At 36.9% G+C, this 14207-nt stretch overlaps 1 protein-coding gene across 1 annotated transcript in view; it reads left to right on the top strand.

Moving 5' to 3' along the window:
• The window catches only part of man1a2 (mannosidase, alpha, class 1A, member 2), a 78772-nt gene that overhangs the window by 46901 nt on the left and 17664 nt on the right, over positions 1 to 14207 (top strand). The window contains exons 5-6 of the mRNA XM_079881423.1: positions 5000 to 5118; positions 8130 to 8210. Coding sequence (XP_079737549.1) covers positions 5000 to 5118; positions 8130 to 8210 — 200 coding nt within the window. The remainder of the gene's footprint in view (positions 1 to 4999; positions 5119 to 8129; positions 8211 to 14207) is intronic.

Raw genomic sequence — 14207 nt, 5'->3', positions numbered from 1 at the left:
TTCTTTTTGCGCTTGGTCTCAATGCGCTTTATGGAGTACAAATTGGTGATCATAAAACATTCCTTGAGAGAGATGCTGTTGCATACAGAATAGAGCCACAAGGCAATTAGACTTTATGGTGTTTAGTTCAAACCTACAAAGTACGTGCCTTACTAATGCTTAGGTTAAAATTGGAGCTGTTTGATTTGTGGATTTTAATTTTAAAGGTCTTTCTGGTCTGAGCTGAAGCAATTTAAAAGTGCTTTAAATAATCTGGTCAGGCAATATTACAATCTTCTTATAGATCTTTATATTTTAGCCTGTTTATACTCTGCTGTTCAAAAGTTTGGGGTCAGAAAGATATATATTTTTATTTTTTTTAAAAAAAATTTATATACAGCGAAGACACAATAAATTGATCAGAAGTTTAAATGATTAACCATCATTTATATGGTTACACAATATTTGAGTAATATCTGTTCATCAAATAATCTTGAAAGAAATGCTTCACGGTTTCCAGAAAAATATTAAGCAGCACAACTGTATTCAACATTTCTAATATTAAGAAATATTTCTTAAACACAAAATCAGCATATTAGAATGATTTCTGAAGAATCATGTGACTGAAGACTGGAGTAATGGCTACTGAAAATATGCCATTTTATATCATCATATTTTATTATTTTTTTACAAGACATTTTTTAAATATATTAAAATAGAAAGTTATTACTTTAAGTTAAATGTAGCCTTGGTTAGCACAAGCTTTTTTCAAAGACACACAAAAAAATTCGGCAACACTTTAGTTTAGGGTCCAATTCTCACTATTAACTACTTTCTTATTAGCATAGTATATTGACTGTTTATTAGTACTTATAAAGCACATATTAATGCCTTATTCTGCATGACCATATTCTACATCCCTAATCCTACCCAATACCTTAACTTAACAATTATCTTACTGACTATTAATAAGCAGTAATTAGGAGTTTGAGACAAAAGTGGTAGTTAATAGTAAGAATTGCACCAAAATGTAAGTGTGTGTATATATAAGAGAAAAATCTCCAGCAACTCCATCTGTGTGGTCTAATGTCTCTTGTACATTACTCTCTCTTTTCTTTGTACTGTTCTCTCTTGCACACACTAAGCCAGAGCAGTTTGTTGATGAGCACAGCAGATGTTGCGTTCAGGGTCCAGGGAGAATCAGTGGCAGCAGAAATGGTGAGCACTAAACTGTTAGATATGAATGGGGTTTGTCTCTCTCCCCCACTGCATTCCCTTGATATATCTTTGAGATGAGACAGATAGAGGGAAAAAGCCTTCTGACTCATGTCTTTGGCTTGGAGATGCAACGAAGTAAAACTCTTCCTCTTTTTTGGTATAAGTACCCAGAGTCACAAACACACCCCTCTATTTTACTACATAAACCTCTCCACCACTGAAAACCTCTCTAATGGTTCTCTCTCAAGATGAAGAATCTGAAGAAAAACACAATCTGAACAATGAAATCATCATGCTGGCTACCACTTGCGTGTTCATATTAGAACAACTTGCAATCTGTCACCAAATTAAACTGGCAAGGATGACACTAAGTGGGGGAGCGTGGGATGAAAAGATGGCTTGTAGGAAGCAGAGAGAGAAGCCTGGTTTGATTACCATTGGAATTCCCCAAGTAACTTTATTGAGTCCAATTTGATTTACACCAGCAAAGTCTGGCATCCGGAATGCCAGCCTTGTGTAAATGCCAATCAAGATTCATTCAGTATGATGAGGCCTGAGAGAGCCAGAGAGTGTGGATTTTAGTCAAGATGGGCAGTGTATTTATGGGAGTGTAAATGAGGTGGTGAGGGATGAATGTGCAGCCAGTTCAGTGGGTTTTGTGTTATCTATTTTTTTTTTTGCAACCTTTTTGTTTTCTTTGATTAATTTTATTTTATTTGGGTTATATTGGCGAACTTGCAAATGAGGGACTGATACATCTTTGGAGACGGTTCCATAGTAAAACAAAAAGGTGTCGAAAAACAAAAAAGAAAATGGAAAGGGCGATAAAGAGGAAGGCAGTACATTTAAGTATAGCCTAGTCTTAAATGGCGTTAGAGGACGGACGGGGCTTTAAGTCTTGTAAAAAGAGGGATGAAAAGCAAAAGTGTTTGTGGTTTTTGAAGGGTTGGGGCCATTTGGGGTGCCTCTGGACAAACTGAAGCAGCAGTCTGGACAGATTAGAAGAGCTAAGAGGCTGAGGGCTGCTGGGTATTTTTAGAGTGATTTAGAGTTCCTGACAATAATGATGATGATAACTCTGAGGTTCTACACACTGAGAGAGAGAGAGAGAGAGAGAGATGCCACACAACATGTCTCATCAGTTTTCCACTCTTGAAATTAGTTTTATTTGTGGAATAACAGGATTGCTGATATCTGATCTTGAACTTTAAACAGGGCTCTTTATCAGGACGGGATAGTTTTACAGGGGCTTTCCACGGATTTGAAACTATTAAAACAGAAATACAAAGTAAAATTTCTGCTAAATCTTGAGATCTGCTCTAGTTCTTCATAGTAGTGATGTCTGAATCCGTTATTTGAATTAGATCTTTTAAATGAATTAGTTGGTCCAGTTCACAAATCAGACTGATCCATTTCTTAAGTTCAACTCACTGTCTTAATGATCCATTCGCAGGGGTTAACAACTGACTAGAAGGGAAGATTATTGGTGTCATACACCGATTGGTCTGCGCAGCGCCACTTTAAAGTGCCCCTATTATGCTATTTTAAAGTTTCCTAATGTTGTTTTGGAGTCTCCTACAACAGGTTTACATGCATCAAAGGTCAAAACTGTTTAATTTTCTCATAATATACATTTGCACATCACCACATTTTTCAGTGATTCTCATACGACTCATCAGATGAATCAATCTCTCTAAATCCCTCCTTTCCACGAGCTACTCTACTCTGATTGGTCAGACAGCTCAATCTGTTGTGATTGGTCTACAGCGCGCAACAAAAACACCCATTGTCATAACAACATTAGCTCTGCGTGTCCTGAGGCTTTCTACACTGTAAACTTAACATAGTAACGAACAATGACGTCGATTTTACCATATCAATCCGAGCGCGAGTCCGATCATGAAACACTCTGAAAGGTCTAGTTATTCAAGCCGAACCTCCATCGCAAGGACTACTCGAGCAGGACGTTTCTCAGTGAAACGCTACTCAGTTTGAGGTACATTATGAGATGTTGCAACTGTAATTCCTCACTATCAGCATTAACAAGTGCATGTCAATCAACAAACCGATTATTTTACTTATAAAGTTAACGTTACTTATATGTACCGAGTATTTTTCTAATTTATTGCGGTGAACTTGTGGAAACTGTATCAATAACATTGCATGTATGCAATACATTAGCCGAGCTCTAGCGTTAATCTGCATTAATAGACACAGTTTTAGGTATTAGTGGCCCACAACTCATTAGCAGAAGTATTTCAGTAAGACAGTAATAATGTGATTTAGCAGGAGACCAACACAATATAAAACACAAAACTAAGTATTTTGAACACAGTCTTTCAAGAGCAGGCGTTTTGCGAATCCTGCATTGAACTCCGAGATTTGAGAAAGCAGTCATCAGTAAAATGAAGCGAACAGCAAAAGTTTAGGATTATACTGCTGTGGTATCATGGTAAAGATTAACTTTAACCACTGATTCTTCACATGCTCGTCCTTGGGCAGTGGGGAAAAACTGGCTTTACCTTCACATTGTAGAGCACAGCGTCTTCTCGACATGATGCTATCCAGTATCCACAGGAATCAGCTGCAGGTTTGAGGTTCAAGTTTTCCCTGGTGTCTGTGCGCGCAATAAGTGTGCGGGCAATATGCTAATGTTTCATCTTGACGTCACAACGAAACGGCTTATGACTTGTTTGAAAAACGATTCATTTCATTGACTCAGAGTAGACTCTTACTTTTAAAAGACAATAACTTTATATACGGTGCACTTTCAGATTTAAAACTTTGCAGGATGTTTTCATTCACTTAGAGATATACGCACTACATGAAAGATGTATTTTCAAAAATCCATAATAGGGGCACTTTAAGTTGAACACATCTAATGTGTCCATAGGAACTTAAATTTCAGTCTTTTACCTTATACAATCATAATTATTCCTCTAATGTCCTCTGGAAATAGAAAGTGTACATTACCATTCAAAAAGTTTGGGAAGATTTTTAAAAAAGGTAATATTGTGAAAAATTATTAGTTTAAAATAAACTGTTTAATATTTAATATATTTTAATATACTTTAAAATGTGATTTATTCTTGTGATGTCAAAGCTGAATTTTCAGCATCATTACTCCAGTCTTCAGTGATCCTACATGATCCTTCAGAAATCACTCTGATAATGATAAGAAACGTTTCTCGAGTAGCAAATCAGTATATTAGTGTTGAAAACAGTTGTGCTGCTTATTTTGGAGTAACAGTGTCAGTGATACATTTTTTTCAGGATTGTTTGATGAATAGAAAGCTCAATGAACAGCAATCATTTGAAATGGAAATCTTTTGTAATTATAGGGTCATTCCATGTCAAATCAAACAAATTTCAGAAACATCCCCAGCTCAAATTTCTGATTTTGTTAATATTTTTTTCTGAAGAAAGACAAATATAAATTGTGATGAAAGCCAAAATATTAAATGTCATGGATGAATATTTACTGAATAATCCAGTTTTGTAGAGGGGGGACAAAACTGTGGCTGTGATTACTGTGATTCTGATCCAATTTAATGCATTCTTGCTGAATAAAATGATTCATTTCTAAAAAAAAAAAAAAAATCTTACTGACCTCATGCTTTTTAATGGTAGTGTATCCACTGGTTTGTTTTTCCTCAAAATGCTCTGCCTTTAGCTTCACACTAATGCAAATGAATATTGCTTGCATCAGATGGGCCTTATTATGTAACTTTAAGTTTGTTTACATTTTAATTAGTGTGGTGCGTATGTATTCAGTAAATATTTCACATCCTCTTCCTTGCAGGTAATTCCCAGATGGGAGCCACTATAGTAGATGCCCTGGATACCCTTTACATAATGGGCCTCCACAACGAGTTTAAGGACGGCCAGGAGTGGATCGAGCAAAACCTGGATTTCAGTGTGGTAGGTGGCCAAGACTCGGACATGAACACACACGCAAGATCACCAACAGCACTTGTCTTTGTAGGTTTGGGGCAGAGCGAGTCTGTTTTTGTTTATAGACACAGTGATCTCTCAGGACACTGTTATTTCACAGTGGTGAGCCGTATACTTTGGCAGCAGACTGACACAGCTGTATTAACAGCCTTTCGAAACCCCATATCTCCTCAAAGACTTGAGTCCTCAGCGTGTGTGAATCTTTCAGGTTTTGATCAGATTGTGGTGGCACTTTGTGGAAAACGTGTGGTGAGAAAAGAGTTGATGTGACACATCACCGTATCCAGGAGACAAGACTGGCGCCATGGAAACAATGTGAACCTCCGGTGCTCTGCCTCCAGAATTAGCCGGTGATGTTGAGAAATGGCAGACAAAAGAGACGTCAGAGAAGGAGCGGGGCCAGTGACTGGCCCCAGGGGCCCCTGTGTCTCCTGCTCTCTCTCTCTTTCTCTGTCTGCATTCACATTCTAACCCATTAATGGGATTTCTCCAGTTTCTCTCCCTATCAGTTGTTTTTCCATCAGATATGGAGAATCTGTATGCTCTTCTCAACTTTATCAATCTCTCTGGTCTCCATGTGTTGTGCCATTTTTCTCCCGTCTCCCCTCTGCCGCCTTTCTCTTAGCAGGACTTACAGCGCCTGGAATCTCCTCGGGGTGTTTAGTTCATCTTTTTGGCTTTTCGAGCAGTGGCCTCATTTCTTCTGTCTCCCCTCCTCACTGTTACTTTTGGACAAGTGTATCTTATGAAGCATGTGCACTTTGAGGGATGACTCACACTTGGACCGTTGAGGGCTCAGCGTGTCACAGTGGGATGGAGGTGCTGGAAGGATTTTTTTGGAGGAGGGGAATAAACTGCAAAAGATGGGTGAGGAAGGGAAACATGAAATATAGGTTCTACAAAGATATTAAGCAGTACAACCATTTTCGACATTGATAGTAGTATTAAATGTTTCTTGAGCAGCAAATCAGCATATTAGAATGATTTCTGAAGGATCATGTGACTCTGAAGTAATGATGCTGAAAATTCAGCTTTTACAATTACATTTTAAAAATATCTTAACACAGAAATCAATTGTTTTAAAAGTATTTCACAATATCATATTATTTATTATTATTATTATTATTATTATTATTATTATTATTATTATTATTATTATTAAAATATTTGTACTGTTTATTGTTAGTTCATGATACCTAATGTATTATTTGTGAATTTATGAAATAGGTTTAAATTTATTTAAATCAATTGGGTCTTATTATAAAGTGTTGTCCATTTTATAACTAAATGAATAGTTCACCCAAAAACAAAGGGAAAAAAAATGAAGAGAAAATGTTCTTACCCTGATGTCATTCTAGACGGTTTCAGCGGTTTTTGTATATCAATGAAAATCATACAATGATTGGACCCCATTGAATTTCATTATATGTACATTAAAAAAAAAAAAATTCTTTTGTGTTCCACAGAAGAAAGAAATGCATGTGTCTCTCTCTCTCCCTCTCTCTGCTTCTCTTGTGGTGATGGATGAGGCTGTCTGCCATCAGCATTAATCGCAGCTGTTAAACCAAAAACTGAATTAATGGACCTTGGTCAGGGAACGGTCATATCTGAATTAATCTGGTGCACGTTCACTTTTGTCAAAATTAATAGACATGTTAAATGAATGCTAAGTGAAAGGGTTGGTTAAAGCATGTTCTTGTCTTATCAAATTATTGTAAAACCTAGTCAATATCAGATGCTTTAGAAGCGTTATGATACGAACTAGAAAACCTGCTTGTATTTCATAAACAGTATACAAAAACAGGTGCTGTTTTTAGGTGCTGTGGATTATGGGATTGTGACTGTGAGATGGCTAAAACAGGATTTTGGGAGCTTGTACAATCATGCCATTGAGCTTCACTGTGTTTTGATTTATTTTCTGCATTGGGTGAAATTTTAGTGTGTGTGTGTGTGTGTGAGAGAGAGATTAGTTGCTGTTTGTGGTGCGATCTTTGTGTGAATGAAAAAAGCTGCTGCTTGGTCATTTTCTCTAAATATAGGTTAAAACGCTCCATGCTCCAGCATTCATTTCCGTCTCACTGAGAGATTGAATCAGCTTTAATGTAGAATTCAAGTTAATTTGATAGTGCTGCATAGCTGTTGTGTATAGTAGATAATTCATGCAGATTAATGAGTGTGTTACACTTTATTTTAAGGTGTCTTTGTTACAGTGTAATTATATATTTAAGTACTGTGTAATATTAAGTAACTACATGTAGGCTACTTACTGTAGGGTTAGGGTAGGATTAGGATTTGGTTGAGGGCTATTTGCATGTAATTATGCACAAGTTACTGTTATTAGTATGGTAAGTACATGTAACATATTTAACAAAGACACTGTAAAATAGTGTTACCATATCATGTATAGTAGGTGGCTTCTGAAAGTAAAAATCACATTCATTTTCTCCAGAAAGATTGTTTTTAAAAATACTAGCAGCAAAACTATTTTCAACATTTGATAAGAAATGTTTAAGCACCATACTAGAATGATTTCTGAAAGATCATGTGACACTGAATAATGTAATGATGCTGAAAATTCAGCTTTGCTATCACAGAAATGCATTACATTTTAAAATATATTCAAATAGAGACTTTCAAAACCATAAAATCTTAGACATCAAACTTTCGAATGGTAGTATATTTGACTTTGAAGATTTAGTTTCATATTGTACTGATGTCAGTAGTTTTCTATTGTCATTGTTTTATTTGATATAATTTGCAATGGTTCATAGGATGCCATATTAAAGAGAAGTAAAATATGCAGTCATGTCTTTTTGAAGGTTTTTATTGTTATAATTTCCCTGAAATTAAAGTTTGTTATGAATTATTTCTGAGCTGGTTGGTTTCATTTAGTCTCTTTATCGAATATTTTTTTGAAATACTTATGGGAAAAATACTTTGTGATTCAAGGACCCTTATTTTCCCCTCTGTTTCTACAGAATGCAGAAGTCTCTGTCTTTGAGGTCAACATCCGCTTCATTGGAGGGCTTCTGGCTGCATACTACCTCTCCGGACAGGAGGTACATTGTTATCACTACTTATTGATTTTTGTGTGTTTCTTCTCTGTCTGTGCTGTTCCGTTCTGTAGTTATTTTGTATGATGGAATTGTGTACAGGCTTCCACATAGATGAAGTTCTGGACAGAGAGTTCATCCAAGGGCAGTGATGTTGGATCAGAGAACTATGAACAGCTTTTTCAGGGGAAATAAATGTCCCTCTCTCAAGCCCATGTTAATTAACGCTTCCCTTCTGTCTTATCTGCCCATGGACATTAATGGAGAAGAGCACAAATACTCTCTCTCTTTCCCCCATCACTGGGTAGCATATCTCTGCCACTGCATATCACAATGTTCTCCTCCTTTTAGTCTGAAGGTGAAAATGCAAAGGAATTAAACCGCAGCCATGCGGCACGACCTCACTGCCACTCCACACACTTCATTAGATGAGTTTAGATACTGGACGTGAAACTCGCCACACTTGCATACAAAGTCTTCTGATCTGTCCCCTGCTTGCCTCTCTGTCCCCAGTGACCTTTTGTTCTGTCAGTAGTGTTTGGACATGCCTGGGTGTCAGGCCTCAGTTTCAGCACAGTCACACTATGTTCAACACTCCGTTTCCCTCATATGTGCTGTCATAGACATGCAATACAGCATGTGCCGAATTTTGGAGTCAGAGTGTCAAAATTACTAGTTTTTGTACTGCCACTGGCAAACACAGAGAGAAGAAGAGTCATTAAATCTTAAATCATTAAATCAGGAATAACAGTGCATTTATAAATGAGATATACAGAGATAAGAATCAAAGCAAGCATTAGAAATACTGAAATGCTGGTATAGCTTGAACAAAATCAGTGCTGAACAGATACAATTTAAGTTTGTTTTGTTTTGTTGGGTTTTTAAAATTTAAGCTTTTTTTTTACTTGACTTTACGTTTGGTCCTTTCTTTACAGTAGTTTTTGAGTTACTTTTTTTTGTAAAGATGCACAATAAATATATATATATATATAATATTTATATATTTAATTATACATTTTTATTTTTTTAACGTTTTATGCTTAATTTAGTAATTAAACAAAATAGTATAGCATTTTAATCTTGGTAATTTATCGGCCATAATATGAAAATTATCATCTTATTGCTATCACCTAGAACTACCTTTAATCTGGAGCTTTAATTTCTTACAGTAGTTTTTAAGTCACTTTTTTCATAAAGATGTGCATACTCTCTTGGTTGATCTTCAGCATTATAGGAACCAAAGCGTCTTTCTCTGTTGATGATCATTCAAAAGCACCCATGAGCAAAGATGGCTGATTTAAAATTGCTTTCTTTCAGGGGATCATGCAACAGCCAAGAAGTTAACTTTGAGATTTATTGGAGGGCTAATGATAACTTTCTCTAGGTATTATTGTCTAGATCGCCTTGGTGCAGGCAGAGTGTCTATATATGAAGAGTTCAGATGCAAAAGCCTCTAAGTGCCATCTGAAATTTTCTTCTAGAATGATCATTTTTTTCAAGCTTGTATATTTAAGTTCAGTAATTTCACTTAAATGGCAATGCAAATTACCTATTAATTGTCATTTAAGTGAAATTACTGAGCTTAAATATACAAGCTTTATAAAAATGATCATTCTAGAAGGAAATTTCAGATTGCACTTTTAGAGGATTTGCATCTGAACTCTTCGTATGTCCTCTGTGTGGTGTAGGCAGCATGGAGCTGATGCTAGAAGCAGTGACTGAAGGCAGTGTGTCATAAACTGAAAAGCCATGCCTCTTTAATAAGAGATTTTTGATCAGGCATGATGGAGAAAGCCGCTGAGGGTAGAGGGAATGAAAGAGAGTCAGGAGTAAAGAGAGTTGTGTACTGGACTGATGTCCAGCTGGTGTTTCTCGAGAAGAGAATTTGATCTGAAGAAACGAGGATTTTGTACTTTATTAACTCTGGAGGTTATTTCTCCTGTGCAAGACCACATCCTCCATTTCTCTCTCTCTCTCTCTCTCTCTCTCTCTCTCTCTCTCTCTCTCTCTCTCTCTCTCTCTCTCTCTCTCTCTCTCTCTCTCTCTCTCTCTCTCTCTCTCTCTCTCTCTCTCTCTCTCTCCCTCTCCCTCTCCATCTCTATCTCTTTAGCCTGTCAGCCGGCTCTAGCAGAACCCCTATGAAGTGATGGATGATGTTTACTCTGCTGTCCCTCTGTCCTCTCTTCCACTGTCTTTTGATCCTCTTATTTTTTATTTGATCATTTTCTTTCATCTCTCTTTCTCAGTCCCCCTCCCTTGTTCCTCAGCTCCTCTCACCTCTGCATCTCTTGACAGTGTTATTTCATCATGATGGCAGAGAAGAGTAGTTTGGTACATGCTGTACCATGATGCCAAACTCTTTTTAATTGACAAGTAGTTAGTAGTATAGTTATATTCAACCCAGGATCATTGGAAATACATGTCTTGTCATGAAATACTTCTGTGAAAGGTGCTACATAAATAAACTTTACTTACTTACATGACTCTTTCTGCAAAACATACAATTCACTGCAGTTTCCAGCTGAAATGATTAGAGGCAGTAAAACACCAACAACGTAAATTATTTTTTATCAAAAATTACAATTACTGGGCAGATTACTGATTAATAAAGTTTTTTTTCACTTTTACACATTTCACTTTGGACATTTCAACTGCCGTGAAACGTGTTACAAGCAATGCAATATTTAGCAAAAATGTACCCACATGCTGTTTAATAAACCCGCATCTGCAATGGAGAAAAAATATCATCGCTTATATTGCCGTGGCTGGCTCAATAACATTTTTGAATAACTCTTCCTAAATGCTTCTTGGATCCTTTTCCCTTCTGTGGTTAAGACCCTCATAAGTTTTTCCAGGTAACTCACCAGCAAGCCAGCAATTTTGGATGACTTATTTCTGGTCTCATGTCTAACAGTAATTTTCGAGTGGATCTAGACAGCGTGTTTCTTCTTATCTTTAAAAGACAAATGGAATGCAGATTTTTGTGCAAAAATCAAATATAATTTTTTCACCTTTTGCTCCTGCAGATACTGACATTTTGGCAGGCCTTTCTGAGATGGTTCAATTATGGTGTGTTTGACAGCCCAATTTCTGTACTAAATCAGCAGGTTTCGTTAAACACAGTGCTGACTGAGGTTTTCTATCTTAGCATTTCTTCAAGCCAAATAGGATCATAGGCTGTAAGTGAAGAACACAGGCAAATATTGGTTCTTTGTCTTGATTTGCACATTTATTACAGCAGAGATGGTGTGAGGAAATGGAGTTTGCTCCAGGCATTATGCAGCAGTTGTCTTTCTTTCTCCCTCTCGCACCTCCCCATCACTCTCTATGTTGATGCGCTGTCCTGTGGTTGTATATCCTTCACAGTGGTGGAGAATATGCGGTGTCACATTAGGGAGCAGCAGACTCTTCTGTTGTCAAACACAGATCTCATCAAAGGCAGAACACAACCGCAGCCCCAGGCCCAGCAGAGGCAAGATGAGGACAGAGATTTAAGAAGGGAATTTGATGGATGAGAAGATGTTTGTCAACTACTCATCTGTGTGTTTGATGTGCTGTAGACTTTGGTCATGCCATCACCTATCAAATCTCCTCTTGGAATACAAATAAGTGAGCCTTCTAGACTGGCATTTCCTTATAAACATATCTGGTTTTCTAGGAGCCTCTGGTTTGCAGCTGGATTGGTCTGTAGATGAGAATGTATCCAAAAACACTCTGGAAACTGCCAGAAAGTTAACATCATTGAGTGCCTAACAAGTGGTTATATAAAGATTTTTTGGCTTTGTACATCTAGACCCACCGGTGTTAGTGTTTATTTTGACATCCCAGCGGCGGTTTTGTTTGCCACACTCATCGATGTGAAATGAGACACATTGTATGCTGGGCCAGCTGAGAACTGAGACGAAATAATTGGTCAATCTCTCAAAAAGTGGTGTTGTTTCATCCCAAAATCAAAAGCAAGGGTGAAAAAATAAATTTAGCATGAAGAGGTTTTGCGTTGTGTTTTTGATAAAAGTTAAAGCAATAGGTCATAAATTCTGTCATTAGGTCATTCAAACCTGTATGAATTTCTTTCTTCTGCTGAACACAAAAGGAAGATATTTTGAAGAATGTCGGTAACCAGACAATTAACTTCCATAGTGGGAAAAACAATACTATGAAAGTCAATGGGGTTCATTAACTGTTTAGTTAGCGACGTTCTTCAAAATATCTTCTTTTGTGTTCAGCAGAAGAAATAAACTCATACAGGTTTGAAACAACTTGAGGGTGAATAAATGATGACAGAATTTTCATTTTTAAAGGGATATTTCACCACTGGAAAGATGAATGTGTATTTAAATTGGGTTATTTATGTAGTAGAAATGTGAAATTATTTTAGAAGTTGGTGCCTTCTTGACTGAGAAAAGCTGTAAAATGTATTTTTGGCTCATGTTGATGAAAGACAACAACTCCCAGAATGCACTTGCTTCGCTGCCCTACGAGGTCACTCCCAAGCCACGCCTACTGGTTACAGAGGGCAGTATTGGAAGAAATGATACAACTAGGCTACTAGTTGTCTCGAAACTGAAAAGATGCCGTTTTATCGTGAGATCCCACCCTCTATGGGCGGGTTGAAAACATGCGGAACGAGCTCCTACTCCTGGCTGTCGTCTCTCGCCTCTGGCCAAAAAAGCCTCCGATGACGCAAAATGACGATTTTTGCATCATCTGAGGTTTTTTCCAGACACACAATACAGAAATCTCTCGGTCATTCGAAAATACTACCGGGTTTCTACTGATACAAAGTTTAATGCTAATCGGTGAAGTATCCCTTTAAGTACATTTCCCCAGTATCTTTTTACTGTAATGGGGAAACATTTTCCTGTTACTTGTAATGTTTAAGAAGGTATTTAATTGTATACATCATGGTGAGCATAGTTATACTGCTTTTATGCTGATTTAGAAATTCTTTAAACAAAAAACTCGTTTTCCCAATAATAAGTCTAATGCGAATCACCATTGAGAATAATGGAAATGTAAAAAAAGCTTGAAAGTTAACATTATAATGCATGTAATGGGATGTTGGGGAAATAGTTGTTTATTCTTTTTCAGTACTGTAATATTGTAATGAAAATTATTCTGTTCAGATGATTTTGATTTTGACAGTGATTTGTATTTAAAAAAATGCAATTTCACTTTACAAATGTACACAATTTAAATGTCATATATTGTAGTGAGAAGACTTTTTTTCAATTACTAGAAGGCTTAAATAATAGTATGCTTAAATAACGCAAAAAAAACTTTATAGACAAAGATGATATTCATTATTTTCTTTTTGTTTTGGGGTGAAATATGTGAGATTCATTAATTGACACAACAAATCCAGCTGTGTAAACATTACATTGGTGATTAATGGGTCTGAGGAATCTCCTGAAAGCAGCATCATTATATGTAGTTCAATCAAGAGGAGCTTCTTTAATGATGTTTGTCTCTTTTTGACATCTTGTGCATTCTGACTGTTTCTCTTTGTAGACTCTGTTGTGCATTTGTCTCTTCTATAGCCACGCAGTTTATTTATAAACCAGGAGGAATCATTTTAAATAAAGGCAGATTCAAATGTGTTTGAATTGTAAATGTAGAAATGTACTGTCGCTATTTGCTTTGAGGAGATAAGAAGCTTTTGACTAAATACGCATTAACATTCTCACAGACAACAGCCTAATTTCTGCATTAGACGACGTCTCCGGTGCTGTGATGCTGATGCTCTGATTGGCTGTGCTTGCGTCAGATTGGTGATGTTTGTGTCTGCCTTGATTGGCAGCTCCCAATAGTGCTGCCATGACGACGGATAGAATAAACACCAGGCAGAAGGTTTTTCATAAAAGGCTGCAGATGCACAAACACACCGAGACCCAGAGCAAGAGTGAGGGCAGAAATCCAGCTTTAACCCTGAACCCCTGGGGAATCCACTGTACAAACACTCGTTCCCTCCATTTCCAATGTGTTCCCCATAATCTCTTTATA

This window comes from Squalius cephalus (genome assembly GCF_949319135.1).
Source record: "Squalius cephalus genome assembly, chromosome: 9".
Lineage (NCBI taxonomy): Eukaryota > Metazoa > Chordata > Actinopteri > Cypriniformes > Leuciscidae > Squalius > Squalius cephalus.
Note: the sequence above shows the minus strand (reverse complement) of the source record. Positions and strands in the feature narration are given on the sequence as shown.